Below are 26,041 nucleotides of genomic sequence, written 5' to 3' on the forward strand. Positions count from 1 at the left end.
TTCATTTCTCTTTTTGATTCCCTACCCCACTTCCCCAAGGTCAGATCTTGAGGCAGGTATCAGAGCAATTCAGGTAGTGAAACTGCAGTCATCTTTGACGCTTTCTTCTTTAAGATACCTGCCAGCTGGTCAGCTGTTTTAAGATTACTTCCTCCAGATCACTTCTTTTCATTCCATGGTAAGCACTACCTGGGATTAATGGAAACATCCTCTTAACTGGCCTTACTGCCTCTAGTCTACTCCCACTCTAGTCCCTCCTGAAAATGACTAAGTGGATCTTCCTAATGTGTTTCTTTGATTAGTCTTAAGTGGCTCTCCACTCCTGACCAAATTAAGTTCAGGCTCTCATTGCTATGGACCCAGCTTACCTTTCAACTTTCCTGCTTCCTTCCTTTACATATCCAGGCCTTGGGCTTTCCTAACTCAAGCAGCAGCGACCATTTTCCCTCTCATCTATTAAAATCCTAGTTACGCTTCACAGCCTGGGTCAGGCAGGACTGGGTAAAACAAAGGACAGGAGTTTTTGAATTACTGAGGCAAAGTGCGCTCACCTGAATACAGAGATCATAATCCTCATATGAAGTCATGGTATAAAGCAAGTAACATTTGTTAATGATCTTGGCAGTTATCTTTCCCTGCCATCCAATCAGCATTCATTGAACAAGAGTACCTTCAGTGTCCCCCCAAACAGATTCTGAAGTTCACACAAATTATAGTTTATGTAAAAATTTATTTGACCAAAATGTAGAAAAAGTGATACTATTACATATGATACAGTTGCAAGAATCTAAATGGAAAGTGTGGGTTTTATTCAATTGCACAATTTGCTAGTGTACCTTCTGGGTAGTGTGATGCTTAATAAATAGGAGTGAGGGGTAGAGGACTTGGATAAGCTAGAAGCAGGGTGATTTTATCAGAATTGTAAACTTGAGTTGGCCCCCACACTGCCGGGGAATGTGGAATGTTTCAGCTCTGAGATGTTAACCAAGAAAGCAGAAATCTAACAAAGCCAAAATGTGCAGTTCTGCCTACAAAATACTCCATATCCAGTTTAATCAGGAGTTTCTTGGTCTTTTATTAACTTGGTCCTGAAGAAGGAATTAAAGTCCTACATAAGTAAATCTTCAGTTTGCCATTCCCTGAAGTATAGAGGAGATGAAGCTAGGCCGATTACTTTATCTCTACTTTGCTGTCAGAGAGGCCCCTTCTGTCCAGTATTTGTTAACAACTGCTCAGTTATTGATGGCTAGTGGTCTTCTTGATAGGACTTCTCTGAATAAGACTGAATTCTACCACATTCATTCCTGCTGAGGAGATGGTCTCAGATCACAGCAGACAAGCACAGGTTATTACTGGAATAAGCTATCTGTTCCTCAGAGAACAACTTTAGAATGAAAGGAACATGAAGAAGAGCCTAACATCAAGGATCTATCCAGAAAATATTGGGGTAATATGATTATGTCCTGAGCATTCTCATGCTGACTGCTCAGAAGATGTTTGTTCTGCATGGTAGAGTGTGGGAAAGAGCCAAGATGATTAGGTTAATCTGTCTATGGTTTAAGACTTCCACAAAGCCAGCCCCCTCCCCCTGGCCTTCCCCCCCCCCCTCTGGATGGAAAATCCCTACCCATATTTTAATGTGATGGTCCCTGGTTACCTGTCATGTGACCAACAGTGGCCCAGAAAGTTATACATTCTTCAGCCTTCTAAGCTGACCCATGACTAGATGCTGGAGTTGTTTTTGAAAAGTATAGGGTTGTCTATTTTCCCAGGAACCAAATGCCCTCAGTCTGAAGAGAGTATGCTCAATATAAAATACCCTGCCTACCTTATGAATAAATGCAACTTAAGGATAAAAATAGAGCTGAAAAAGCTGGTGCCTTTTGAAAAAAGGAAGGAATTAGATTTAACTGGTGCACAAAGCTTCTCTGATACAAAATATTTGGTCATATATTCATAATTTGCTTGACATTTTCAGCAAAGCGAAGATTTCAATGGCAAAAGAAACTTCTTACAAGAGAAGAGAAAGACACGGAGCTCTGGAGTTTCTGTTGGAACAAGACTCTTCTGTTTTGGTTATATACAGTTAAGTTCGTTTAGTGTCTGATCCAGTGTCTGATGTAAGCCCACATTCTCTTCTTTGGCCTGGGCAAGTTTTTCTGGTAAGGATTAAGAGTAGGGGAAAAAAGAAATTAATAAGCATCTTTGTTAAGGAGGAAAAGGTTTCTAAACTCCACAAACTGTCAGAGTGAAGTCATAACAGAGAAAGTACTTAACATTTTAATTATTGCAGAATACCATGGAATAACAGAGATCAAGTATCAAATATGGGAGTCAGAGTTGCAAGATAAAACTACAGAGTCTTCAATTAAATTTGAATTTCAAGTAAGCAACAAATACTTTTTTAGGACAAGTATATCCCAAATGTTGCATGAGATACACTTATGCCAAAAAATTACTCATTGCCTATCTGAAATTCAAATTTAACTGGGTGTCCTATGTTTTCATTTGTTAAATCTGGCAATCTAGAGTTGGAACACCTGGACTTAGACCCCAGTAGTACCACTGAAATATGCCATTTAACCTTGCTAAGTCTTGGTTTCCCCATCTGTCAAGGATAAGAACAGCAATATGGGGCATGCGGATTACCATAAGGAACAAATGAGAGGTGCTTCAGAACTCAGGAAGTGCTACGCACAAAAACATAGTCGTAGATACGGGAAACAGTACATCCCCCACCTAGGGTCAGTTAATTAGCCTACGGTAGGAAATTATAATCCCGAAATCCATTTTTTCTTTGGAGGTTTTGGGAACGGCCATTGAAATTCCAGGCATAATTGTCTTATTGTGTCTGTGCGTCCATAGCCATGGAGTCAAACCTCAGATAAATGCAGCGTGACTGAAAATCTAAGTCAGACTACAGGTGAGTTATTAAGTGACCAGGCTGATAAAATAAATTTTCAAAAACCGAAAAAGTGAGATGCCATTTAGGGCTAGGCACAACAGTGATCAAGACAGAACTGGTTTGCCGTGAGTGATGGCCGATAAGAGGCAAGGCCAAAAACCATTAAAACACTGGAGGAAAGCAAAATGCCTCATAAACTGTGATAGGATCAGCTTGGAAATTTTCAGAAAGAAAAAATTAAAATGACTGCCAAGATGGCAGTCTTTCAACTAGAACGGCTCAACCTTTCATCTCACGAGGCACTGAAAAATACCAGGTCTCGCTATAATCGGGCGGATTCTGTGAGAGAAAACAGCAAGCAATGTGGGCCTGACTAATGTGGATGGACAGTATCCACTCCGTGGTCTCCCCTATGCCTCACGGACGGAGCCACCACTTCTGTTTTGCAGAAAAGCTAAGCTGCTTGTACAAGGTCCCACAGGGCTGAGATTCAAACCCAGGTCTTCCCACTACAAATCCTGACCACATGTCACCTTGCCACTTGGATTCCCTGGCATCTACTTTGTATTAGATCTAAGAGAAAACAAAATAAAACAAAAAAAACGCCTTTCCCTTAAGGTACCAATTGTCCTCGAGAAGTGTGACAGGCCCCTAGACCATCAACAGGTGGTTGGAGGTCACGTTAGCCCAAATCTCTGTAAATGAAGTTCCACTTAGGGGCTTAGTTAAGTGGAATGACTGGATAAGTAGGGCTGCAGTTATTTCAAAGGGTGGAGGCCACCTACATCTGGAAAAATCCCAGGAACAAATATAGTGAGCAAACAAAAAAAAACCCACCCCTTCATAGACCAATGTTTCCACAGTCCTGAGTATGGCGTGTGTGGGGGGAGTGGTTTATGCAAGAGATCACGGTGGATGGGAGTTAGGAAACCAGGGAGAGGCTGAGGTTGGAAGGCTGTGAATAGTTGGAGGGAGATGGATTTGGGAGGCATGAATATAGAGAACTGGGACAGAGGTTCCCACCTGAATAAAATTACAGGATGAGGAAAAATAAAGCTACAGTGACCAAAAATTGTTGCTCTAATTGGAGATCTCCATCCTGCTCTCAGGTTCACAGGGGGCAGTCTAGAAGACATGCGTGGACATCAAAATGGCAGTGCTTCTGGGATAATTTATGGTGGTGGTGGTGGCGGTAGTGGGTGCAGAGGAAAGTAGATAAAATATTTAAAATTTGGCTTCTTGTGGAAAAATCTACGAGCTTTCGGTCAGTATATACATTATCTCTTAATACCCACAGGCTAACTTTAAGAGTGCTCACCAACCAAAGCAAGGTTCTTGATTCGAGTTAAATTTAAGTATGAGGAGATAGCTGTTACCATCTCAGGCAACTTTGGAACTCGGGAATGAATCATCTCTGTCTGACTTTCCAGTATCTTCCACCCCCTTTCCCTGCTAATGGGATGCATTTTCATCCCTTGTGTAGTTGTTTTCTAAGGGCAGAGGCTAGAGGTGAGGCTCACTGGTGAACTTCCTCCCAAGACCCAGGGCTGGATATATGTTCCACGAACAGTGAAGACACTGGGAACCCCGGACACCACTCTCAGAGGGTAACACAGAAAACAAATGCGAAAAGGAAGAAAAAGGAGACCAGAATGCCACTGCCGCTTTTTTGAAACCGTAAGTCAAACTCCATTCAAGACGAGCCTCTTTTTAGACAGAAGCCTGCCAGTTTTTGCAAGTTCTGCTGACTCTATCAAGTTCCTTAAGAGGCTGGATGAGTCCCCATTCAAAAACAATTTCTATTTAAGGAAAAACTGCTATTGGCGTGCAGATATAGTTAGCTAGCACATTTTTGAGAGCTCATGCCAAATTGGCTTTTGTTTTCATATAGGCACAAAGCATCACGTGGGCATTATTTTCCTTTTGAAATGAGCTCCCCATCTGAACCACCCACTTTCTGTTGTAGCCACCGTCAAGGGCATCACAGCTACGGCTCAAAAGCGGCAAGTGAAGGAAATGAAAATGAGGGCCTGGGCACAAGGAGCGCCTGTCTTTATTTCAGTCACACAGTCACAGACACAGCAGAGGAAGGCTTGAAAGACCAAACCAGGAGGCAGGAAACGAGCTTCTAGAAGCCCACGGGAAGTGTAGGCACCACAGTGAGAAGGCCAACTTCGGTATTGCTAAGACATAGGATGGCACCCCAGCTCCCTCTCAGAGAGACGTCATGTCGTTGAGAGCATGGTCCAGTTCCTCGCTGATAGCTTTGTACTTGAGCTTCTGAGCATATAGCTCATCTAGAGGGCGGAGGTCCCCAGGGAGAGAGTTCAGAAGAGGTACAGGGAACAGAGAGGGTCGGAATGGAGTGCCACAGATGAACAATGAGAGGGAGAAAAAAAAAAGTGAGAAAACAAAGTATGAACCAGAAGAAAGTTGTGTCTTACGTAAAACAGATGAGGAAGGAAAAGATGCGACAGAGTGGTTTCTAAGTGGTCTGAGGCTCTGCGGGGAATCAGCCATAAGAAACCTTTAAAAGAAGGGGGACTAGAAATGGACACAGCTTCTACCCCCAACCCTCTGGGGTTGCAGTGACTTGCAGTGATGTTACCCAGTCCAAAGGTTATACTTTGGAATGGGGTATTATCCCTTATATGGAAACCTCGCCTCCCAAACCAAACACTGGGACACATGGTCTGAGGAATAAGGCTGGCACCCTTTCTGAGTGAGACAGACGGTTTTAGGAGATTTTTTGTTTGAATCCAAAGATACTAGAATTTCCTGCTTATTTTATAAAGAACACGGGACAGAATTCCTTTTTTTTTTCTTTTTTCTTTTTACAGTTGGAACTCTTCAAGAGATTCTGGGCTATGTGGGCACCAGACTTGCAGACAGGAGTCTTTATTCAGTCTCTACATTCTCTGTATTCAGTTTTCTCCTACTGTGATAAGCTCTGAGCTCTCTGGGAGAGAGCTTCTGTAAAAATGGAAGGCATTTTAAAAATGCAAGGCATCTCTCAGGAATGAGCACATTGAAGGAAATTCTAAAGGCTTTTTCAAACAAAATCAGCCATATTTGGGTCTCTGTATTCATACGTGGAGCCAATTAAGCCGAGAGCTTTTACTTCCTGAAAAACGGCCACCGCGGTCTGCCTCAGACTTGCACTGTCCTGTTCCAGTGCCCCAGACCTCCAGATGTGCCCTCACTCTGTACTGCACTTTCCTAGGGTGAACAAAGCCCAGCTCAGCCCTCCACAGACTCCTCCCCCCGGCAGCGGACTGTGGACTGTCACAAAGCGGGAGGCAGAGCAAGCGTAAGCAGATGGCAGTTTCATACCTTCCAGGTCATCAATTGTCTTTTCTAGTTTTGCAACCGTTCTTTCTGCAAATTCAGCCCGGGTCTCAGCCTAGAAGGAAAGAGAGGCCTCACTATGAGGGCTTCGAGACCAGCCTTGAGAGAACCCGGAACTAGCAAGGCACGATCGCACTCACCTCTTTCAGTTTGTCGGACAAAAGTTTGATTTCTTCTTCATATTTATCCTCCTTTTCAGAATACTGTGGGAGAAACCAAAACCGTACTTTAAAAAAAAAAAAAAAAAAAAAAGAGGACAAAAAAACCAAAACAATACACACAGAAGAATGTAGCTTCTCTGTTCCTTAGAGAAAAGCAGGTGCTTGAAGCACTATGAACGTGGCCAAGAAGCAAAGTGAAGGCGGCACCTTTCCAGGTAGAAGCAATGGGCCCAACACTCCAGAGGGTCTGCACAGGAGGCCTCTGGGGTGGCACCGAGCTGAAGGTCTGGGCTGCATAACTTGAGATGACACTGTGATGAGGACGGAGCAGAGAGCTGAATGGAAACACGTGCCATGTGGGGTCCTCCGCAGCCAGCCTGATGTTTCCGACCCCGCTCTCCACCACCTTTCCCAAACACGTTCCAGGCACTCTCTAGTCTCCCAGCCTTAGGCCCCCTGCCAAGCACGGGATGTTCTGTCCCCCACTGACTACCTGTCAGAAATGATTTTTGTCTTGCGGGGTTCAACTCAGATTAGTGTATATATATAGTATATACATATATATATACAGAGACTTTACAGCTGCTCGCTAGCTGGCTAGATATCCTCAATCCCATTTTACAGATGAGGAGGAGAGTCACAGACAGGTTAAGTCGTTGGTCGGGGGTCCCATGGCTGTGAAGTGACCACACCGTGACCGACTGGAACTGGACTCTGGAATCTGAGCTCCAGGCCTTCTTCCTGCTTTACAGCCCTTGTAAATGTCACCTCCTTGTGACACACTCCCCAGCTTTCCAAGGGCCCTCTGTTGAAGTCTCCAAGCACGTTATTACTGGGTCAGCGTCTTCTACTCAACTACACTCTGAGCCTTGCAGAGCAGAAGCCATATTATCACTGTAAGGTCTACCCCCACGGCCTAGGACCGCACTTGGCATGCCCACGTGAGCTAATGAGGCATGCACGTGAGAGCCACGTCTGTTCATCAAATATCCTCGTATCCCTGTGAATACTAACGACACAGCTCTAAACAAGACAAGATAAAGTCCCCGTCCCTAAACTTGCCATCTAGCAAGGAAGGCATGTCCTTAATTAATTAGGACAAATGTGATCAGCCATCATGATAGGAAGAGAAGTAGTGAGGCTACAAGTCAGGAAACCCCTAACCTGGGTGTTCAATGCACCTGGACCGCAGCAGGAGGTGGGGAGAGGGAGGAAGCGAGGACAGCAAATTCACAGGGCAGGCCACAGAAGAAGGCGTACATTGCTCCTCACGTGCTTCTCTCTGGTAATGACTGCTTTGGGTACTATTTCAATCTAAAAAGCCCAAATCTGCGTCTCCTATCTGCTGCCCGGCCTTTTAGAGTGTATTTCTGGAGGATTCGAGGGATTCATCTGAGAGTGAGGCTCTGTACACGGTTAGGCTCAGATCTCCCTAAGAGGAGGCTGACCGGGTATGAATCTCACATTCCCTTTCCACCCTCCTTGACGGTGGAGATAAAAGACGGTGCATGGGGTACCTGGATGGCTCAGCGGGTCAAAGCCTCTGCCTTCGGCTCAGGTCATGATCCCGGGGTCCTTGGATCAGGCCCCGCATCCGGCTCTCTGCTCAGCAGGGAGCCTGCTTCCCCCACCCAACCCTGCCTGCCTCTCTGCCTACTTGTGATCTCTGCCTGTCAAATAAATAAATAAAATCTTAAAAAAAAAAAAGACGGTGCAAAGACCGCACAGAAGAAGGAACTGTAGCCACTGGACGTCTTTGTGTTGGGGGTGGAAAACCCTGCTGCTGGGCACCAAAGCCACCGTTAGCAAACATAAGTCAGCTCCCTGATGCCCGGGCTCGAACTCCCGTGCACCGTGAGGGGAAGGAAAGAAAGCCCAGCAAATCGCCAGCACCAAACCGACCACCAACCTTTTCAGATGCGGCCTCGAGTGACTTCAGATTGTTGGTGACATTCTTGAGCTCTTCTTCTAGGTCACCACATTTCCTGCGCAGAGACAAAAGAAATTTATGTCCTGTCCCCCGCTTAGAGCAGGCAATTCCCCTGAAAGCTTTCAAGCAGAGGAATCCACGCTGCCTAGGGCCCCCGGAAGGAATGTGGGAAAAAATGTTAATGGCTTCTTGCTGAGCTGTAGTGCTGTGCCCTTATCCAGACCCCACGGTGCCTGGCAAAGAAGGCTGTAGGCCGAGGAGTGTTTGGAAGATTTGTGTAAAGTGCTCCTGGGCTCTCGCCAAGGGTGAGGCAACGGGGACTTGAGAAATCTGTGACTGAGGAGGCCACCTGCGGAAGGTGTAAGGAAGAAATGGAACGCAGGAGGCCGGGAGACAGCAATTGGTTTGCAGCCGACGCTCCAGGACGCAAGCTCTGAATGGATCTGCGAAACTGGATCCTCTCTCGGCATCTTGGGATGCTCCACAGAGCTGGATCCCTCATCCAAGGCTGAGGGGGAAAGGCTTTTTGTGTGTTCGGAGCTTGCGGGACTGTGGGCTGGCTTTTCACTTCCCGCCTGCCACGCCCACCCAGGAAGGCGTCCCAGGCAAAGGATGACATCAAGACAAGGCAGAAACGCTGACAGGGAAGCCCGCTTTCTGCAGGGAAGTGTTCCTTTAAGAAGGCACAGCCTCCTGAGAGATACCCTCTCTGGGAGAATGGGACTTCCGGGCTTCTCTGCTAGGGCCTGTCTCCCTGCTATTTCCCAATACCTCTGTGGGAAGGGTGAGCACGTAGGCAGTGCTTCCCAGGGCAGTGAGAACAAAAGGACACTCTCTTGTCAGCCAGGGCGGCAAAGGGGGAGGGCTCAGCTGGGAGTCCCAGGTGCCCATTCACTTGAGCAGAGGCCTTGAAGAGTCAGGGTCAATTCCCGACATGACAGCTCCCTCCCGCTCGGCACCCAGAGCCAAGCCAGGTCCCCTCTCCGTCCTGCTCTGGCACTCACAGTTCAGACACCTCGGCACGCTCCTCCGCCCGCTCCAGCTCGCCCTCCAGGATGACCAATTTACGAGCCACCTGCAGACGGAAAGGATCCACTGAGACCCAACAACCGCATGTAGGAGGATGCCGCCCCCTGACCCTTAAAGACAGCAAGGCCGCGCCCAGATCACCTGCGAGCACCTGGGCCCCAGGAAGGAGGCAGGCGGGAGGGGAAGCCGACCACGGAGGCCAGCAGAAAAGCCACTGAGCTTTCATGGTCTGAAGACCCATGATTCCCAATTTTGGCCAAAACACCCAGCTGTGGGACAAAAAGTGATCCGATCAGTTGGTCTCTCCACTAAGTTAGACAAGTGTCGCAGAATTCCCCAGGCCTTGCTGGCGTTGTGGAAGATACGGCTTCCTGACCAAGCAGCTGTGTCTGGAAGAACAGATGTGGATGCAGAAGGACAGCTGAACTAACCAAAAGCTTCCTTTAGGCGGCCCTAGGCTCTCCCTATCACAGATCCATTTCCTCCCCACTTCCTGCGGCTGCCCTCTGCCAGCCCCACTCACCTCCTCGTATTTGCGGTCGGCCTCCTCAGCGATGTGCTTGGCCTCTTTGAGCTGCATCTCCTGTATCTCCATCTTCTCCTCGTCTTTCATGGCCCGGTTTTCTATCACCTTCATTCCCCTGCAAAGAGCAACCTCGTCATTACCTCCGCACACGGGTTACCGCTCGTCACACACCTCCACGCGGCGGCTCATCCAAACTCCTCTCCAAGAGCCATGCTCCACAGAGGAAGCCGTAGAGCGGCTCTTTTCACTTCCCCTTTCCCTTCAACTTCACAGCTGCCCTATGAGGCACACCGTCCCCACTTGACAGAGGAAGAAACGGAAGCACAGAGAGGCCAAGTAACTTGCTCAGGGTTGCGAAGCTCATACGTGGCAGAGCTGGGATTCAGACCCTGGTGATCTGGCTCCAGGGTCCGTGCTCCCGTCCTACACGGCCTCTGGCTAACTAGTACTGAGAAGTACTTGTACCGTGACAGCTACTGCGTGGGCCAGCCTGGCTGTGGGAATGATGGATTCTACTGCGCTGGGGGAGGAGGTGTGTACGTGTCACGGCAGGCTTTCCAGAAGGGAACACAGGGAACCACAGGAGGATTTCAGAAGCAGGAGGGAATGGAAACCAGAAAGATGAAGGGACTGCTGTGGGGAGACCAGGTAAGAGGCAGGTACCCACAAGGTGAGGGGTAAGGAGGAGCTGAACCGAAGTGGAAAGGTCAAGTCTGGAGAGGACAGTGTCTGGGGGACGGCTGGATATCTACAGGGCAGCTGGCTTTGGCCTGCACTGCTTGGAATGCACGAGTAAGACCAGATACCTCCCAAGAGGCCAACCCAGGATAACGTACTGATGTGTCATGCTTGCCCAGACTGGAGGACCATATACGTCTTATTGCTTAATAAATAATGTCACTAGCATCCCTCGCTTATATTCAAGACACCTTCACACCTGTACAAAGCCTTAACCTCGGTACAGGAGCAAGCTTGGGAAACCTTTGCAACAACTGGAAAGACCCAGGTGACTTGCCCAACCCGAAGTGAGGGGCCGTGGAAGGACTCGAATCCAGACCTCCACTTCTCAAGCAGAGAATTCTTTCTACCAAAACTAGCTGTCTCCTAACAAGGGCATCACCAAAGGGCTCTGGTGGTACGATACAGAGACGTGAGGGGCCTTCCCAGGCTTTCTGGGTTTGGTGAGGTCCTACAGGTGAGACGTCTGGCCAGCCTGGTCTGCCCATGAATACGGGCAGCAACTAATCCAGGCCCCAGGCACAGCCAAGAGCAACTTGTGATGACCAGGAAGCATCTGCTGGGCTGATGCCCTCCCCGGTACAGGCTGTTCCACGCTGCACAGGAAGAAATGTCCCGCATGGGCAACTGGCAAAGTCAGCCTCCAAGATTCCGGGTTGGTTTTTCATCTCACCAGAGCATAATCAGAAATTAATCCTTCAGAGGAGCTTATACCAGGAACCGGGTAGTGGATGGGCGAAACGAGAGTCCTGGTGTGATCGCCGGCTAGATACACAATGACCACTGGCCGGGCTCACACCGTCCCCACACAAGGAGCCCATTTACCACCACCACACAGAGACGGCTGCTTCTGTGAATGACACAATCTGCCCTCAGTCCTCCAGAGCCTGTGCCAAGGCATGAATTATCCTGCGCCCGAGGACGGAGCATCCCGCCGGAGGCCAGAAGGCAGAGTGCATGCCCCTGAGGCGAGGAGGGCTGTCAGTTCCCCATCGACTAATGGTGCTGTTCTGTGAGTGTCCCTGATATACAGTTGTCACTGTCCAGCTGCCTTCACAATCGATCATCCGTGCAGATGCCCCATTCCAAGTTTCCATCTCCCGACCCCCTCTCCCTTCCCCCCGGGAACTTGATACTCTGAGAACACCAGCGAGACGCACAGCAGCTCTCAGAGAATCCGCGAAGCAGTCGTCTGCAAATGGGTGGCCAGGGACAATTGTCCTTGCAGGCTTACATGGACCCATTTGTCAATTTTCCCTGCCTGTTGGGAGTTCTCCTACAGTCCATCCCGGCTCCGGGAGGTCAGCCACGCGGCACCATGCCCACTTCTGAGAAGCACAGGCCGATGCCTCCAAGCCTGAAGCATCCTTACCTCTCGCTCTCATCCGCGGCCTTTTCGGCCTCCTCCAGCTTCTGCAGGGCCGTAGCCAGTCGCTCCTGGGCCCTGTCCAGCTCCTCCTCAACAAGCTGGATGCGTCGATTGAGAGCTGCCACATCCCCTTCGGCCTGGGGAGGTCAGAGGCGCAGACAGTTTAAGAAGTGAAAGGCTACCCCAGCATCCCGAAGTCGCATGGCATCCTTCCCTCTATTAACATGCTTCCCCCATCTCCCTCTGCCCGAGAAAGTCCACCCAAGAATGCAGGCAGAAAGGAATTCATGCTCTCATCTGGAGAACATGAATTTTCCATATGATCTTCCTCCGAAAATGTCTGGGAACTTCCACCATTCAACGACAGAGGTGTGTATCCCAGTAGAGGACAGGCAGTCAAGTCAACATGGCAGAGCACCTGGGAGAAGACAGTGCTGGCCTCTCTGGGATTCCTAGAGAACTGGGCCACCAAGTGCCCTGACTTACCATGGCATATAAAAAGCTCTTAAAAAAAAAAAAAAGGTCTGTTCCCAGTCACCTCAACAGTAAGATAAATTTAAGAGTATGGAACCCTCAGTTAAATGTTGGCCACACAACGTATGGGCAAGGGGGACAGCACCCTCAGAACACACCACCCTGAACTAAGCCTGGCCCAGAGAGGATGGGACAAAAAGATTTAAGTAAGGAGAGAAAAGAAAACTTGGTTATGGAAGGGAAGCGATGTCTGAATGGTGATACTGGCTTTTTAAGGTATCTGCACCTACAAGGAAGGTAATAAGGTGGCGGACAGAAAAGCAGGATCTCTGGGCTCAAAAAGCGCTTGGTCGGAAACCCTGTTTTGCCAATTTGTAGCCGGGTCGCATTGGGCAGGCTGCTTCACTGCTCTGAGTGCCCCCAACCCAGCCCCAGCACGGGGGAGACAGTAACTGAGGGGGTGGCATTGCACCTGCCAGGTGGGAAGTCCCATGATTTCACCTCATTTAATCCTCTGGTATTTTACAATGGGAAGCGGAGAGGTCCAGCTAGGGGCAGTCGTTCCATTCAGTGTCACAGAACTGGTGAGAAAACAGCTTCAGGAACCCCAGCCCGCAGCTCTTCCCCGGCTGAGTCTATCCTGCAGAGTCCTGTGGGGGCTCTGAGGTCAGCCACCCTCAGCAAGAAATACTGAGGAGTTGGTGAAATTTGACTCAACCGAGGGAAGATGTGTAAAGCTACACTGGCTTCTTCCTATCAAGACAATCTCTGAGTTGGGGGAGGCCATAAAAATTAGTAGGAAACCACTCCCTCCCCCGCCCCCTGAATTTATACAGAAAAACCAACCAACCAACCAAACCAAACCAAACAACAACAACAACAACAAAAAAAAAAAAAAAAAAAAAAAAAAAAAGGAGTAAAAGAATGAGACCAGAGATGCTGAAAAACTCAGTGACTCAGGAAACTGTGCTCAACTCCAGGGTCTTAAGCAGCAGATGGAGGGAAAACTCCCACAGGTGTTTCTGATCGCCACTTCCTCTGAAAGACCAATCTGGAGACTACATTAAAACCACCGATGAACTACTTTAAGAAATTCACCCACTCCTGCCAACGAGTGGGTGCCTTTTATTCTTTTTAATAACACAAATTTTAACTCCTTCAGCAACAGGGGCAGGAATTGATTTCCCCTCTCCCCCAATAGTACATTTAGCAAAACTGCCTAACCAACACCACTACCTAATTCTGGAACATTTCCTTCATCCCACCGCCCCCAAGAAACCCCATCCCCATTAGCAGTCAAGGTATTGATTTTTAAGATCATACAAAAAGGTGCTTTATTCAGGAGTTGTCTTTAAAAAATGAAAGTGGGTCTATCCTTCTGTGGGGAATTCTGAATCCTGATAACCACGCTCTGGCACATTCTCAACTGTCTGGAATTGAAAGAACGCGGATACACATGACTATATCCGTGCATACATATATATGTATTTTTGAAAAACTGCTAGTCACTGCTAGTCATTTTGGGCTCCACCCCTTCCTGCAATCAAAGCTTCTACACTCTACAAAGGATTTCCCTTATAAGGTAAAAGAGGCTTGCTAGATACATGTGGCAAAGGAACAGGAAGATGTCGGTTAATCACACAAAAATCTAAACGAAACCAGCTGTCGGGAGGCAGACCCAGAAGTCTGCCACACGCCGGCTCTTGGCTTTCTCCACAAGAGACTGAGAAAGGGCTTTTTTTCCCTCCCTCTCTGGGCTCAGTTCCTTTGCCTGAATACTTTCTTCAGACTTCCCCATTCTGAGGGAAGCATGAGGAGCATGCTTTGAAAAGCAAACTTTTTAAGAAGTCCACAACTTTCCAAAAACATCCTTCCTCCCCACTGGACTGTCCTACTCCTAAGTCTTGGCTTGAGGCTGAGGGTCATTTTTAAGGAGAAGTAATTGTCCTCCAGCGAGATGACTTGGGATGAGATCAGAGGGAGGGCTCTGCCGGTTCCTTGTGTGAAAGAGGCCAAACCAGCTACTGTTTGAGGCTTGCACAGGTTTCTGGGGCCTCCTCACGCCAGAGCGGCCCTGACAGACCAAATGCTTCCACTCAGGCCAAGACTGGGGCGGTGCTGGGGCTCTTCTCCAGACTAGTCAACACCCAGGGCATCTTTTCCACTTCTGGGATCCCCACCCGCAGCCTCAACACTCCAGCTTTCCGGGGCCCTGGGGTTTCACGGTCTCCCCCAACTTTCTTGCACACCCAGGGCCCTTCTCCCAGCAAATCCTTATTCTATAATAAATGCTCAACTTCCCTTTTGAAGCCTACCCCAAGAGGGAAGGGGGGCTGCTCCCCTCTCCTGCTCCCACAACAGAACACTGGACCCCTCTGCAATGCTATCCAGCCTTATTTGTACCCCTCACACCCGTTAGACTGTGACCTCTTCTGAGGTGACTGGGAGGGGAGGGAAAACAGCCATGAATTGAGCACCTACTATGCGCCATTACTCCCCAGGTCCTCCCAGCTATCATTGGGGGTCGGCACTATTGTCACGGCTGCTTTACAAATGGGGAGACACGGCGCTAGGGGTTAAGTACCAAGTGGTAGGAGACGGCGTTAGAATGCGGATCTCTCCCCAGCCCCAGGAGTTGCCACCCTGTGTCCTGCCCCAAGGGGCAGTCCGAGGACGGAGGGAGGGCGAAGAGAGCCCTCCTCCATCGGCCCCATTATCTGTCTCAGGCCGCGCAGCATGGAGCTGAGGCACACCAGACGATGTTGGGTCGAGGACCCCGAGCTAACATTCCTAAGTTCTTTTGGAGAAAGGCGGGGTCCCGCGGCCGTCGCTCGGCGGTCGTTCCCGCGGGGACCAGCTGGGGAGGGAAAGGCCGGCCGCTTCGGGCTGAACTTCCGCCCCCCGCCAGGAGCAGACACGTCGCCGCCGCGCCCCTGGGAACAGCTGGGAAAGTTCAGCTGGAGCCGGGAAGCCGCGTAAGAGGGGAGAAAGTGCGACGCCCCCCCTCCCCGAGTCCGCGTCGGCTAGTCCAACCCCAGACAATGGAAGCTCAATGTTTCCACTCTCACTTCCCGCTCCAAGGTCCAATCGCCCCCCACCCCTCCCGCCCAGGACCCCGGCGCCAGCCCGGAGTCAGATGGCAGTGCGGCGCCCCACACAACCCCCTCCCCACTCCAGGATCCTGCGTCCTCCTCGGCCCCATCCCCCCATTACCCGCTGGGCCGGCCACGCCCGATCCGGATGCGGCGCCCCCTCCCCCGTCCCAGGCTGGGGAAAGAGGATGACCGCGGAGAAAGGGGGTCTCAGCCCGCCCGCGGGAGGGGGCTGCGGGTCCGCGATCGGGGAGCCGCCAGGCCAAAGCGCACGAAGGCGGGCTAATGGGGAGCCCGGGGAAACCCGGTAGCGGCCGCCCAGAGCGGGCGGAGAGCGCGGGAAGCGGGCGGCGCGGGGAGAAGGGGAGAAAGGAGCGCGCGCTGGGCCCGGGGATGCCGGGGCGCGGGACCCGGGACCCGGGCGCGGGCTCTCACTTTCTCGCGCCTCTCGCGCTCGCCGTCCAGCTCCCGCTGCAGGCCCTGCGCGCGGTCCTCCGCCTCGTCCGCCTGCTGCTGCAAGGCCTGGATCTTGCGTTTCACCGCCTCCAGGGAGTTGAGGCCGGCCATGGCGCGGGGCCGCGGAGGCGCACGCAGCGGGCGGCGGGCAGCGGCGGGCGCTCGGCTCGGCTCGGCTCCGGCGAAAGCTGCACCAGCCGCGCCCCGGCCCCCGAGCCTTTGCCTGCGCCGGGGCCGCCCCCGCCTCTCCCCGCCCCCGGCCGGGCCGCCGTCGGGGCGATGAGGTCACCCGGCCCGGCCGCCGACGTCAGCACCGCTGGGGGAGGGCCTGACGTCGGCACCGCTGGCCACAGCTGCTGGAAAGTGCCCCTTTTCGGGACTTATTTGGAGAAAGCGCCGGGAGGCACCGCCTTCTCCTCTTCCTCCTCCTCTTCCTCCGGCGCTGCCCGCCCGCCCGGCCCCGGGGCTCTCGCCTGGCCCAGCCGCGGGCGCCCCCATTACTGCGCACGTACGTCGGAGGCTTTCTTTTCCGTGAGCTCCAGCTTCTCCTGGGCGTCTTTCAGGTCCTCGGAGTATTTGTCCAGCTCATCCTCCGTGCCCTTCAGCTTCTTCTGGAGGTGCGTCAGCTCCTCTTCCACCTGGGGACAGATGGGGGGACGTGTCAGCCTGGGGCCCACGTACCCGTGGCGCTGGGACGTCTCCTACATTCACAAGAGTCCTCTGTCTCTCTGGGCCTCAGCTGCCTCATCTGCAAAACAGGGATAACCATACTGTGCACCCCTCAAATGCCACCTGTTAATATGATTTTCACCTTCTTCCCATCTTTTGGGATCAGCTGTGTATGGTTATCTTTGTGGTGGTGGGGGGGGGTGTCCCCGATACTCTTCCAGAATCGATTGCGGCTTTTGGGAAACGAGTCCCTACACGCTTCCCAGAAACACATTTCAGTTTTGCATCCCAGTTTCAGGGGTGCGGGCTCCTGGGGATCCTGAGCTAAGCAGAAATAGGAGTCTTATACTCTGGGCCCAGACCTTCCCCCAAACCCCAGCCTGTCCCTCTCTAGTCCTGCCTCCTACACTGGCAGCCAGAGAAACTTTCTAAATGTATGCTTGCCCTGCTCCTGCCTTGAACTGCCATAGCTCCCCATTGCCCAAGAGAGCGGTTCTCTGATTTTCCCACAAAATACTCTGAAAGTTTGGGGCACCCGGTGGGGGTGGGGGTAGGGGGCCCTCAGTAGGTTAAGCCTCACATTCTTCATTTTGGCTCAGGTCATGATCTCAGGGTAGTGAGATGGAGCCCCTAGTCCGGCTGGCGCTGGGTGGAGCCTACTTAAGATTCTCTCCCTCTCTCTCTCCCTATACCTCTGCCCCTGGCCCCCACCCCTGTCCCATGCTTGGTCTCAAACAAAATAAAACAAAACAAAAACTCTGATAGGTTGAAGGGCTCAGGCCTGTCCCTCTCCTGTACTTGGGGGGCCTGGCTAGAAGAGAGCTAACCCTCAAAGACCACTTTCTTTGAAGGCTAAGGTTAAATCTTTAAAATTACCGCACATCTGGCTTATGTTCATTTTAATAAAAATGTCCCCCACATTCTCTAGGTTTTCAGTTATGTTTATCCTGGGAGTCTTGCCCCTCTCTTGGCCTTCCTAGCTTGAAGAGCTCAGATCTACAGGAAACAAACCACAGACCCCCTCACCTCTCCATCGCCCTCCTCTGCACTGGTCAAGAGTCAGTTCAGGAAGCCTTCTCTGTCACCTCCAGGCTCCCTCCCCTGGCCTGAATTCTGGTCCAAGCTGGGTCAGTCCAGCTCATGTTTGTTTTTTTTTTGTTTTTAAAATTTTATTTATTTATTTGACAGACAGAGATTAGAAGTAGGCAGAGAGGCAGTCAGAGAGAGGAGGAAGCAGGCTCCCCGCTGAGCAGAAAGCCTGATGCGGGGCTCGATCCCAGGACCCTGGGATCATGACTTGAGCCGAAGGCAGAGGCTTTAACCCACTGAGCCACCCAGGCGCCCCCCAGCTCATGTTTTTATCTGACTTGTGTCTCTGGTAGTTTGACCCCCTGGTTCAGTCCATGCTCCCAGCGTGAGCAAGCAGCCCTCCCTGGAGCCCTGCTTCATCCTCCTGCTTCCCTTTCCCAGCAGGAAGCCCAGAGAGGTCGACTGACTTTCTCCAAGATCTACCCCCCCCACCCCTCCACAGGATTGGAACCCACTTCTGAACACACCCTTGTGCCAGTCGTGGTTTCCTTCATCCCCTCTGACTTCCCTCTTTTCTCTAACTTCCCGAAGAAGGTATGTTAAAGAAGCTGATGTGGCTTCTAGGTCAAGTTCTGATTCTGATCTGGGTTACACACAGCCTCAGATGAAGTGAAAATGTGCCAGACGCTGTGTGTGTGTGTGTGTGTGTGTGTGTATTTGTCCCTGTGCAAAATCTTTTTTTTTTTTTTAAGATTTATTTATTTGAGAGAGAGAGAGAGCGAGCGCATATGTGGGTGGGGCACAGGGGGAAGGAGAGAGAGTTCTAAGCAGATTCCACCTTGAGTGCAGAGCCCAACATGGGGCTCGATCACAGAACCCTAAGAACACAACCTGAGCCAAAACCAAGAGTCTGACACTTAACCAAGTGCACCACCCAGGTGTCTCCCCATGCAAATTCTTAAAAGGCCTCCTGTCCTGTCTTCAAGGCCACTGAAGTGGATGCTAAGCTAGGGGATGGGGAGGGGAGTGGGTGTTCAGAGGAGGAGGTGGGTGACAACAGCTCAAGCCTATGTTAGGCTCCCCAAGGGCTGATCTTGACCTTACTAGGCAATAAGTGAGATGCCTGGCTCCAAATCCCAGCTGTATGACCCCTTTTCTGGCCTCAGTCTTCTCATCTGCAAAATGGGAACCTTGTCGTGGTGATTTCTGAGTTCTCCAGCAGCTGCTGTGAAACTTCTGCCTTAACCAAGAAAATGAGCCAGTTTCCTTAAAGGCAGGTCAGCGTGACTCAGTGTTCACCTGACATCCTTCTGGAAGGATCTGTGGGGTACAGCAATTACTAGGTGCCAACTATGTGCCCAGTACAGTGCTGTCTTAACATGACAGAGTGAGAGCAAGTTCTGCGGCTTTGGACTCATCCAGGTGTAAAGATGGGTGGGTTTTTCATGACATTTTCCGGCAAGGTTTGGACAACAAGGGGTGGGGACTGGGATCACGTGGTTCGGGGGCCATGAAGCATTTAGAAAGTGCCAGGCACATGACACATACTGTCTCACTGAAGCTGCATGTCACAGAATGGTAAACTGAGTCCTAACATGAGAAAGGGACTTGCCCCTGGCCATACAGACAGGGGATTTGAATCCTCATCAGACTGATTCCAAAGCTGGTTCGCCTGACTTCTAGGTTACATATGCCCGCTGCTCACTGACTTCCCACTGACCTTCCACACCCAGCAACAATGCCCACTCCCCCTGGGGAAGCCCGCCCTGCTGCCCTGGGCAGAGCCTCACCATGGCCTTGGACCTCCGCCCTGCCCCCCCACCCCAATCCCTGTCCCTCCCTTTGACCCAGCCCTGCCTGCTGAGGCAGGGAGCGTCCCTCCATGTTTGGCTCTCTCTCTCCCAGCCTGGACTCCTCCAGAGTTGGGCCAGGCTGAGGTCACCCTGAGCCAAGCTCCAGCATCACCCAGTATGGGGCTAGGCTCAGTCCTCACCAAAGAAGTCCAGGGGAAGTTTGCACAATGAATTAGTGACACACCCCACAGCCTTCAGTGGTGAAGCCAGGTACGAAAAATCGATAAGATTGACACACATCGGGTTCCTTGCCCCGGCTCTGGACCTGGCTCTGGTCTCTGACAAGTCACTTCCTTCTCTGGGCCTCAGTTTTCCTGCCTGTAAAATGGCTGGGAAGGTCATGGACTGCACACCTTAGTCCCGGTAAATGGGGCCTGAGGACAGGGCTGAGGCAGGATATGGGGTCAAAGGCCAGTTGTGGCGGATGTCACTGCCCTGGGAGGGGCGCGGGCAGGAAGTGGGAGGGCTGGGCCTCCTGGTCCTGTTTCCACACTGGACAAACAGGGCCTAGAATGGAGACTTTGCTGTGGGGTCCCCAAGGGGCAGGCTGGCTCCAGGACCCACACTCTGGCCTCCTGAAGTGTGAGGCACTCCAGGTAAGTCAAGTCCCTCATGGCATCCTGCCTCCGTTCCTAGGCGGGACAGGCCATTGGCCCCTTTGGAATGTGGCCTCTGCTTTGGGCCTCTGGAATCTTGGGTTCCATGCCTGGCCCTCAGAAGGTAGCCCATGCCCCCATGTCACAGATAAGGAGACTGAGGGTTCAGAGAGAAGAAGCAATGTGTCCTGAGTCAAAGTTAGAAGATTCACCTGGATTCAAGCAAAAGTCCACCCCAGGGGGTGGCTTCATGGAAAAACAAGAACAGAATGAAAACCCAGCTGGAGGCCAGAAAACCTGTCCCTGCCTTTTTGGCCTTACTAGGGGGAGCTGAAGGCTTTGAGAAGCCTTCCCTTTTGAATGTGTGTCTGCCTTGGGAGACTGTATCAGTCACTCACAACTTAGTGAAAATTAGAGCCATAAACTTGCTTTTCTCTGAATCCCTAGCTGAGCCTCTCATGGCAAGGGTTGAAGAGTGGATGGAAGTGGACAGCTTGGGCGGCACAAGATGGGTGTCTGCGTCTGCCAGGGAGGAAGGAGGAAGGGAGTGTGGCAGGGAGTGCTGGGGTGGGGCTGGCCTCCGAGAATGTGTCACACGGGCTCTCAGGGAAGCCCCGGGATGCTGGGGGATGGTGAGGCCCACTGGGGAAGTAGGGCGGAGGGCGGGGAGGAAATAATCCTGCTTTTATTGAGTGCTGACTCTGCCTGCGCCAGGCCCAGGACAAGGGCTCCACCTGCAGTCACCTCTAATCCTTCCATGGCCATGAGGGAAGCCCTGCTGTCACTTTCCTATCTCAAACATGGGGCCACTGAGGCCCAGACCTGTGAAGACCTTTGCTCCATGGGGCTCAGTGCCCCAGCTGTGAACACAGCCGGTCTGAGCTTAGAGCCTGATTTTTTACCATCCAAGCTGGCCTGGCATATGGGCTGGGCTGGGCTAAGGCACAGAGTGTCGTTGTCCTGGGCGGTTCCCACGGTTTATCCGAGACCCTGACGTTCCTGAGGGTTGGGTGGTTAACCCTAGGGGTGCCAATGAGTCCTGTGGGGGGCAGGGTGCTACAGAGAGAGCAGAACCCCCTTCCTTCCTCCCGCTGACTGATCTAGCCACCCAGACAGCTGACGTCTGCTCTGCTCCAGACCATGGCCTCGGGACTGCCCAGCCCAGGCCTCTGCCCACCAGTTGCATTAGCCTCTGGTGTACCCAGTTTCCGGAGCCTTCTTCAAACTTGTCCCCAGAGCTCTAGGTCCAAAGCCTCCACCTGCCACTAGCGCCTCTGGGCTCCTGGCAGGGATGGCAGGGGCACCAGAGACATGCAGGGATGCATTGAGATCCTCAGGTTCACCCCCAAATCTCCAACTGCCCCAGTCCTGACTCTCACCCAGTTGTCCCAGCAGCCGGACACAGCTGGCCCCACACTCAGCCACCCTTCCGGCACAGTCCCACCTGGGTCTGTCGTGACAGGGGGACAGGGGACCCACACTCACACACAGCTCGGCCCTGCCACCCTCACCACTACACACGCGTGCACATGCGTACATGTGTGCACAGGTCCCTGGGCACTGCCACACTCACCTGGACACTAAGGTACACACACACACACACACACACACTCTGCAGGAACAATCACCCGACAAGCACACACATGCCAATACAAGTACACTCACTTCGACACACACACGCTCACCCTGACACACACATTCCATTGCTGCCATGTCAGCTTTGGCATCAGCACACACACACACACACACACACCCCACCAGCCTCTCCTCGCTGCACCCAGGCCCACAGTGATACCAGCCCCGACACCCTCGCAAAGGCCCGAACACATCCAGACTCCGCATCCCCACTTTCCAACAAGCACGCACTCGTGCCTCGGTCTGCACACGCTCATTGTCACAGACACCTTTACCCTTCTGTGCTCTGTCCAGCCCAAACACGCACACACATGCGCACCACCTATGCACACACAGAATGCCCAAGCACACAAATACACTCTCAGACACGGCATCAACCAAACGCCCCATCTAGTACACACGCCCCACGCTCATCCGCTCATCCCAACACCCCTAGACACATTCCAGCTTGCACACACATCCAGACGCTCACAAACACCTCTCCTTTGCCCAAACGTGCTCGCTTACTCTCTCGCTCTCTCTCACTTTGCTCATCCTGGCACTGTGGGGTGATGGTTGCCTCTCTCTCCCAGCTCAGGGACCCTGGAAAGACAATGGTCCCCTCACTCTCAGCCAGAGTGTCACCTGGTCCCTGCCCTGACTCCAGGCACCAAGGTTTCTGGAACTCCCACCTTGGATCCCAGAGCCTGGCGTCTGGGGCAGGGGTAGCCTGGAGAGGGCACTAGGCAGCCAGACCTGGCCTGGCGGGCGGCCCCTCACCTGCTTGCACTTCTCCTCGGCGGCTTTCTTGTCGGACTCGGCCTGCTCTGCCCGGTCGATGGCGTTCTCCTTGTCCAGCTTCAGCATCTGCATCTTCTTCTTGATGGCCTCCATGGCTGGGCGGTGGGGCGCGGGCACAGAGGGTTCTGCGGAGGGGACTGCTCAACGGGCCGGGCCGAGTGAGCAGCCAGGTGGGGGCGAGGCCCTTATAGGCTCCCGGGCGCACCGCCCCGCTGCCAGGCGAGACCTGGAGGAGGCCCAAGCCCAGGCCGCCGGGCCAGCCGCCACTCGCTTGCTCAGGAGGACTTGGCCAGCTCACCAGCCGCCCGCAGCCTTCGCCTTATTTGGGCCTAGGATTTTCTCAAAGGAAAAAAAAAAAAAAAGAAAAGAAAAAGAAAAAGCCCAACCTGTTTCCATTTTTAACCTGGTGACACAGGTCCCTGGTGGGCATGTGGACACAGCGCTGGCTCAGGAGGAGGATCCTGGTGGCCTTTCAGCCGGCCTCAATTTCCCCATCTGTGCTGGGGAGCACAGAAGAGGGCTTGGGTGTGGGTGTAGCGTATGGGCGAGGTGGGGTGAGGAGGCACCCGTCCTCCCTTCTCCTCCCCTCTGGTCTTGGCTCCATTTTCCGCTCTGTCCCAGGGGCTTCCTGGGTTACCCCCCCTTCTTTTTGTTGAGTCTCTGACTCATCATCTTCTCCCTCCATCTCTTTTCTGATGAGTGTCCCTCTGTCCCTCTCTGTTTCTGTCTCTGTCTCTCTCCATCTCTCTGTACCTGTCTCTGTGTCTCTCCACCTTTCCATGTGTTAATTTCCCTGTCTCCCCATCTCTTTTGGTCTTGTTCTCTTGGACTCTCTCTGTATCTCTTTGTCTGTCTGTCTCTCTCTCTGTCTATCCTTTCAGGTTCCCCCTGTCCTTCTGTCTGTCTGTCTCCTCCTGTCTGTCTCTCTGTCCTCTTCCCTGCCCCTGCAGGCAGGCACCACCAGGATGAGATTGACCTGGATCACCTCTTGGAAATCCTTGGAGCCCAAGGCAGGCCCAGACCAGGCCCTGATGCCATCCTGAGACGGCACGCCCTCCCTTCCCCGCTCAGTGCCTGTCTGTGGCTCCCCAACACCACTGGAACAGGAGGTAGCCTTAGCTCAGCTTGTCACTCAGACTCCTGTCCGTTGCTCCCTCCTCAACTCTCCCCAGCGGTGTTTCCCAGGCCGGGCTGTGCTTTCCCCACCTCCAGGCCTTTGCAGGTAGGGTACCCCCAGTTGCCCCGTTACGCTGCCCCTCTGTCCTCCAGCAATCTGCCTTCAGAAAGGTGTAGTCGCTCATTCTTTCATGTGAAGAACACAGAGAGCTTTCCCGTGCTGAGCCCCCGGGGCCCATGCTCAGAACATGGCATGTCCTACCATTACCATTATTTGGTTATTGGGTTAGAACTATGAGCTGCTTTGGGGCAGGCCTGTGCATCAGTCATGTCTGTGGCCTCCAGAAGATCAGAGAACCCTTGTTAATTAAAGTGAACAATTGCCCCTATACATTCACATGCTCTCTCGCACACATTCACACACACCACCCCCCCACGCCCCTCGCTCTTCTCCAGCTAGGAAACTAGTCATCTTTTAAAGTTCAGATCAGAAGGCTCCTCCTCCAGAAAGCCCTCCTGGACTCCTAGACAGCTGGACCCTTAGCCCCAACATCAAAGCTTCTATGTGGGATGAAGTAGGAGTAAGGCTTCCATGTTTCCTGCCCAAGACCACAGAAGGATTGGGATAAAGAGGGACGGGTCGGTGGCCAGCACCACTGGGGAGCACGGGTGTCTGGCCCAGATAAAGAGTCCCTGCTTCCTTCTGCCCCTGCAAACCAGCTTCCTTTTCTTTGTCACATTGAGAATTCCTGTCCCTCCCCCATCAGTATGGGGGCCCAAACAGTAGCAAAGAGAACATTCTGGAACTTTTCTCATTCTCCAACAACATTGGCTTCTCCCCACATTCAGGAATCCGGGGGACTTGGCCCAGATCTCTCCCCAACTCTGTCTCCATCTCTCTCCCTTATCCCACCCCTCCCCACATCTTGGCTGTGTAGATCTGGTTTCCTCCTAGGATACAAGCAGACCATCATGCTTGCATCTTGAAGAATGTCAGTGATGACTGAAAGACTGGGGACAGATAATGAAGTGCTGTGCCCGGTGCCATCCTGAGCACTCCACTCAGAGCATCTCATTTCAGCCTCCCTGAACCTTAAGACCTAGAAGAACGGGTTTATTCCCATTTATAGAGGAGGAAGCTGAGGCCCAGAGTCACTCACCCGGGTCACCCAGCTTGTGAATGGCAGAACTGGAACCTGACCCAGCTGCCCCTAGACAGAGCTAGAGAGACGTCCTAAGACACCCTGCCATGTCTTTCTGCCCTTCTTCTCCCATCCTCTGACTGTCTCAGACGGAGTCATCAGAGGTCATCTCCCTCCCCTCATCCTCCCCTCCCCCTGGCTCCTGGGAGTCCCTCGAACCAGCCTTACCGCAGGTGTTGTGGCTAATTCCAGGCCTGACACCACCAGGTCAGGAAAGGGATCCCTCCCTCAGGAGCTGTCAGCTAGCTCGGTGGCCTTGTAGGGTAGACCCTTGTCGCTGGAATGTCCTCTTGCTCAAGGATGCTGGGGAGGGGAGAAGGAGGCTAGGAATGGTGTTAGAGCCCCGCTGTGCTCCCTGCCCTGTAGCCTCGGGAGCCAAATTATCCTTACAAACGATGCCCTCTCTGTGTATCTGCCCCAGAGACACCCGAGGAGTGCTGGCCAGGGCTAAAAGGGTCATCCAGGGCCCCCGGAGTCCTGGCCCAGCTGTCCAGGCTGTGGGGCATGAGGGGGGTGGAAGCTGCCATTTATAGCTCAGAAGCAGTGAACTCCCCTCCTGACAGTGGGATCAGAGGATGGTGGTGAGCGTAGTGACCGCTGCCATTGTGGCCACCTCACACCCATGGGACTTGGGGTCATTTATTGAGCATCTACTACATGCCAGGCACCATATGGGCTTAGAAGACATGATGATGGACCTGACTCAGCCCAGGGAGAAAGATGACCAATAGCTGCAAACAGTTACAGCATTCGTTAAAATAGGGCGGACTGCTGTCTTAGGTTGGGCTCCCCCAGAAGGAGATGCTGAGGCAAGAATTCAAGGGCAAGTAATTTAATTGGGAGGCAACCCAGGGAGACAAGAGTAGAGGGTGGGAAAGTGAGACAGAGAAGGAAAGGAGGTCAGTAAAGGAAGGCTGCCATACTGAAGCCGGTCATCTCTTTACACAACTGGGGCATAGTCCCGCCCAGGACCTCTGGGGGTGCAGCAGAGGACACAATCTTCAGAGTTGTAGGGACTGAGGGGCAGGGAAGCTGGGGTATTTCTCCACCAGTCCCCGTCCTCCTTGGTTGAAGGCTGATTGTGTCGGGGAGTGGGTGCCCTTGCTAGGGGCACGCTTCCCACCCCATCCCCA

The 26,041-nt window shown here is 52.4% G+C and overlaps 1 protein-coding gene across 4 annotated transcripts; it reads right to left on the bottom strand.

Annotated features, from left to right (window-relative positions):
* Positions 1-710: 710 nt before the first annotated feature.
* TPM4 (tropomyosin 4) lies at positions 711-22,738 on the bottom strand. Of its 4 annotated transcripts, none has more exons than XM_044254017.1 (9): positions 22,570-22,732; positions 16,541-16,666; positions 12,010-12,143; positions 9,897-10,014; positions 9,349-9,419; positions 8,324-8,399; positions 6,394-6,456; positions 6,239-6,308; positions 711-2,159 (listed from the first exon to the last, which is right to left on the bottom strand). In XM_044254017.1, exons 1-9 carry the CDS (start codon positions 22,681-22,683, stop codon positions 2,077-2,079), a joined length of 855 nt encoding a protein of 284 aa, XP_044109952.1. In that variant the 5' UTR covers positions 22,684-22,732; the 3' UTR covers positions 711-2,076. The 4 variants fall into 4 exon arrangements, with proteins under 4 accessions (XP_044109952.1, XP_044109953.1, XP_044109954.1 ...); XM_044254019.1 differs by lacking the exon at positions 711-2,159 and adding an exon at positions 4,936-5,202 and having other exon boundaries at positions 22,570-22,738; XM_044254018.1 differs by lacking the exons at positions 16,541-16,666; positions 22,570-22,732 and adding an exon at positions 16,008-16,181.
* Positions 22,739-26,041: the final 3,303 nt, after the last annotated feature.

The sequence above is a fragment of the Neovison vison genome, chromosome 6, assembly GCF_020171115.1.
Source record: "Neovison vison isolate M4711 chromosome 6, ASM_NN_V1, whole genome shotgun sequence".
Lineage (NCBI taxonomy): Eukaryota > Metazoa > Chordata > Mammalia > Carnivora > Mustelidae > Neogale > Neogale vison.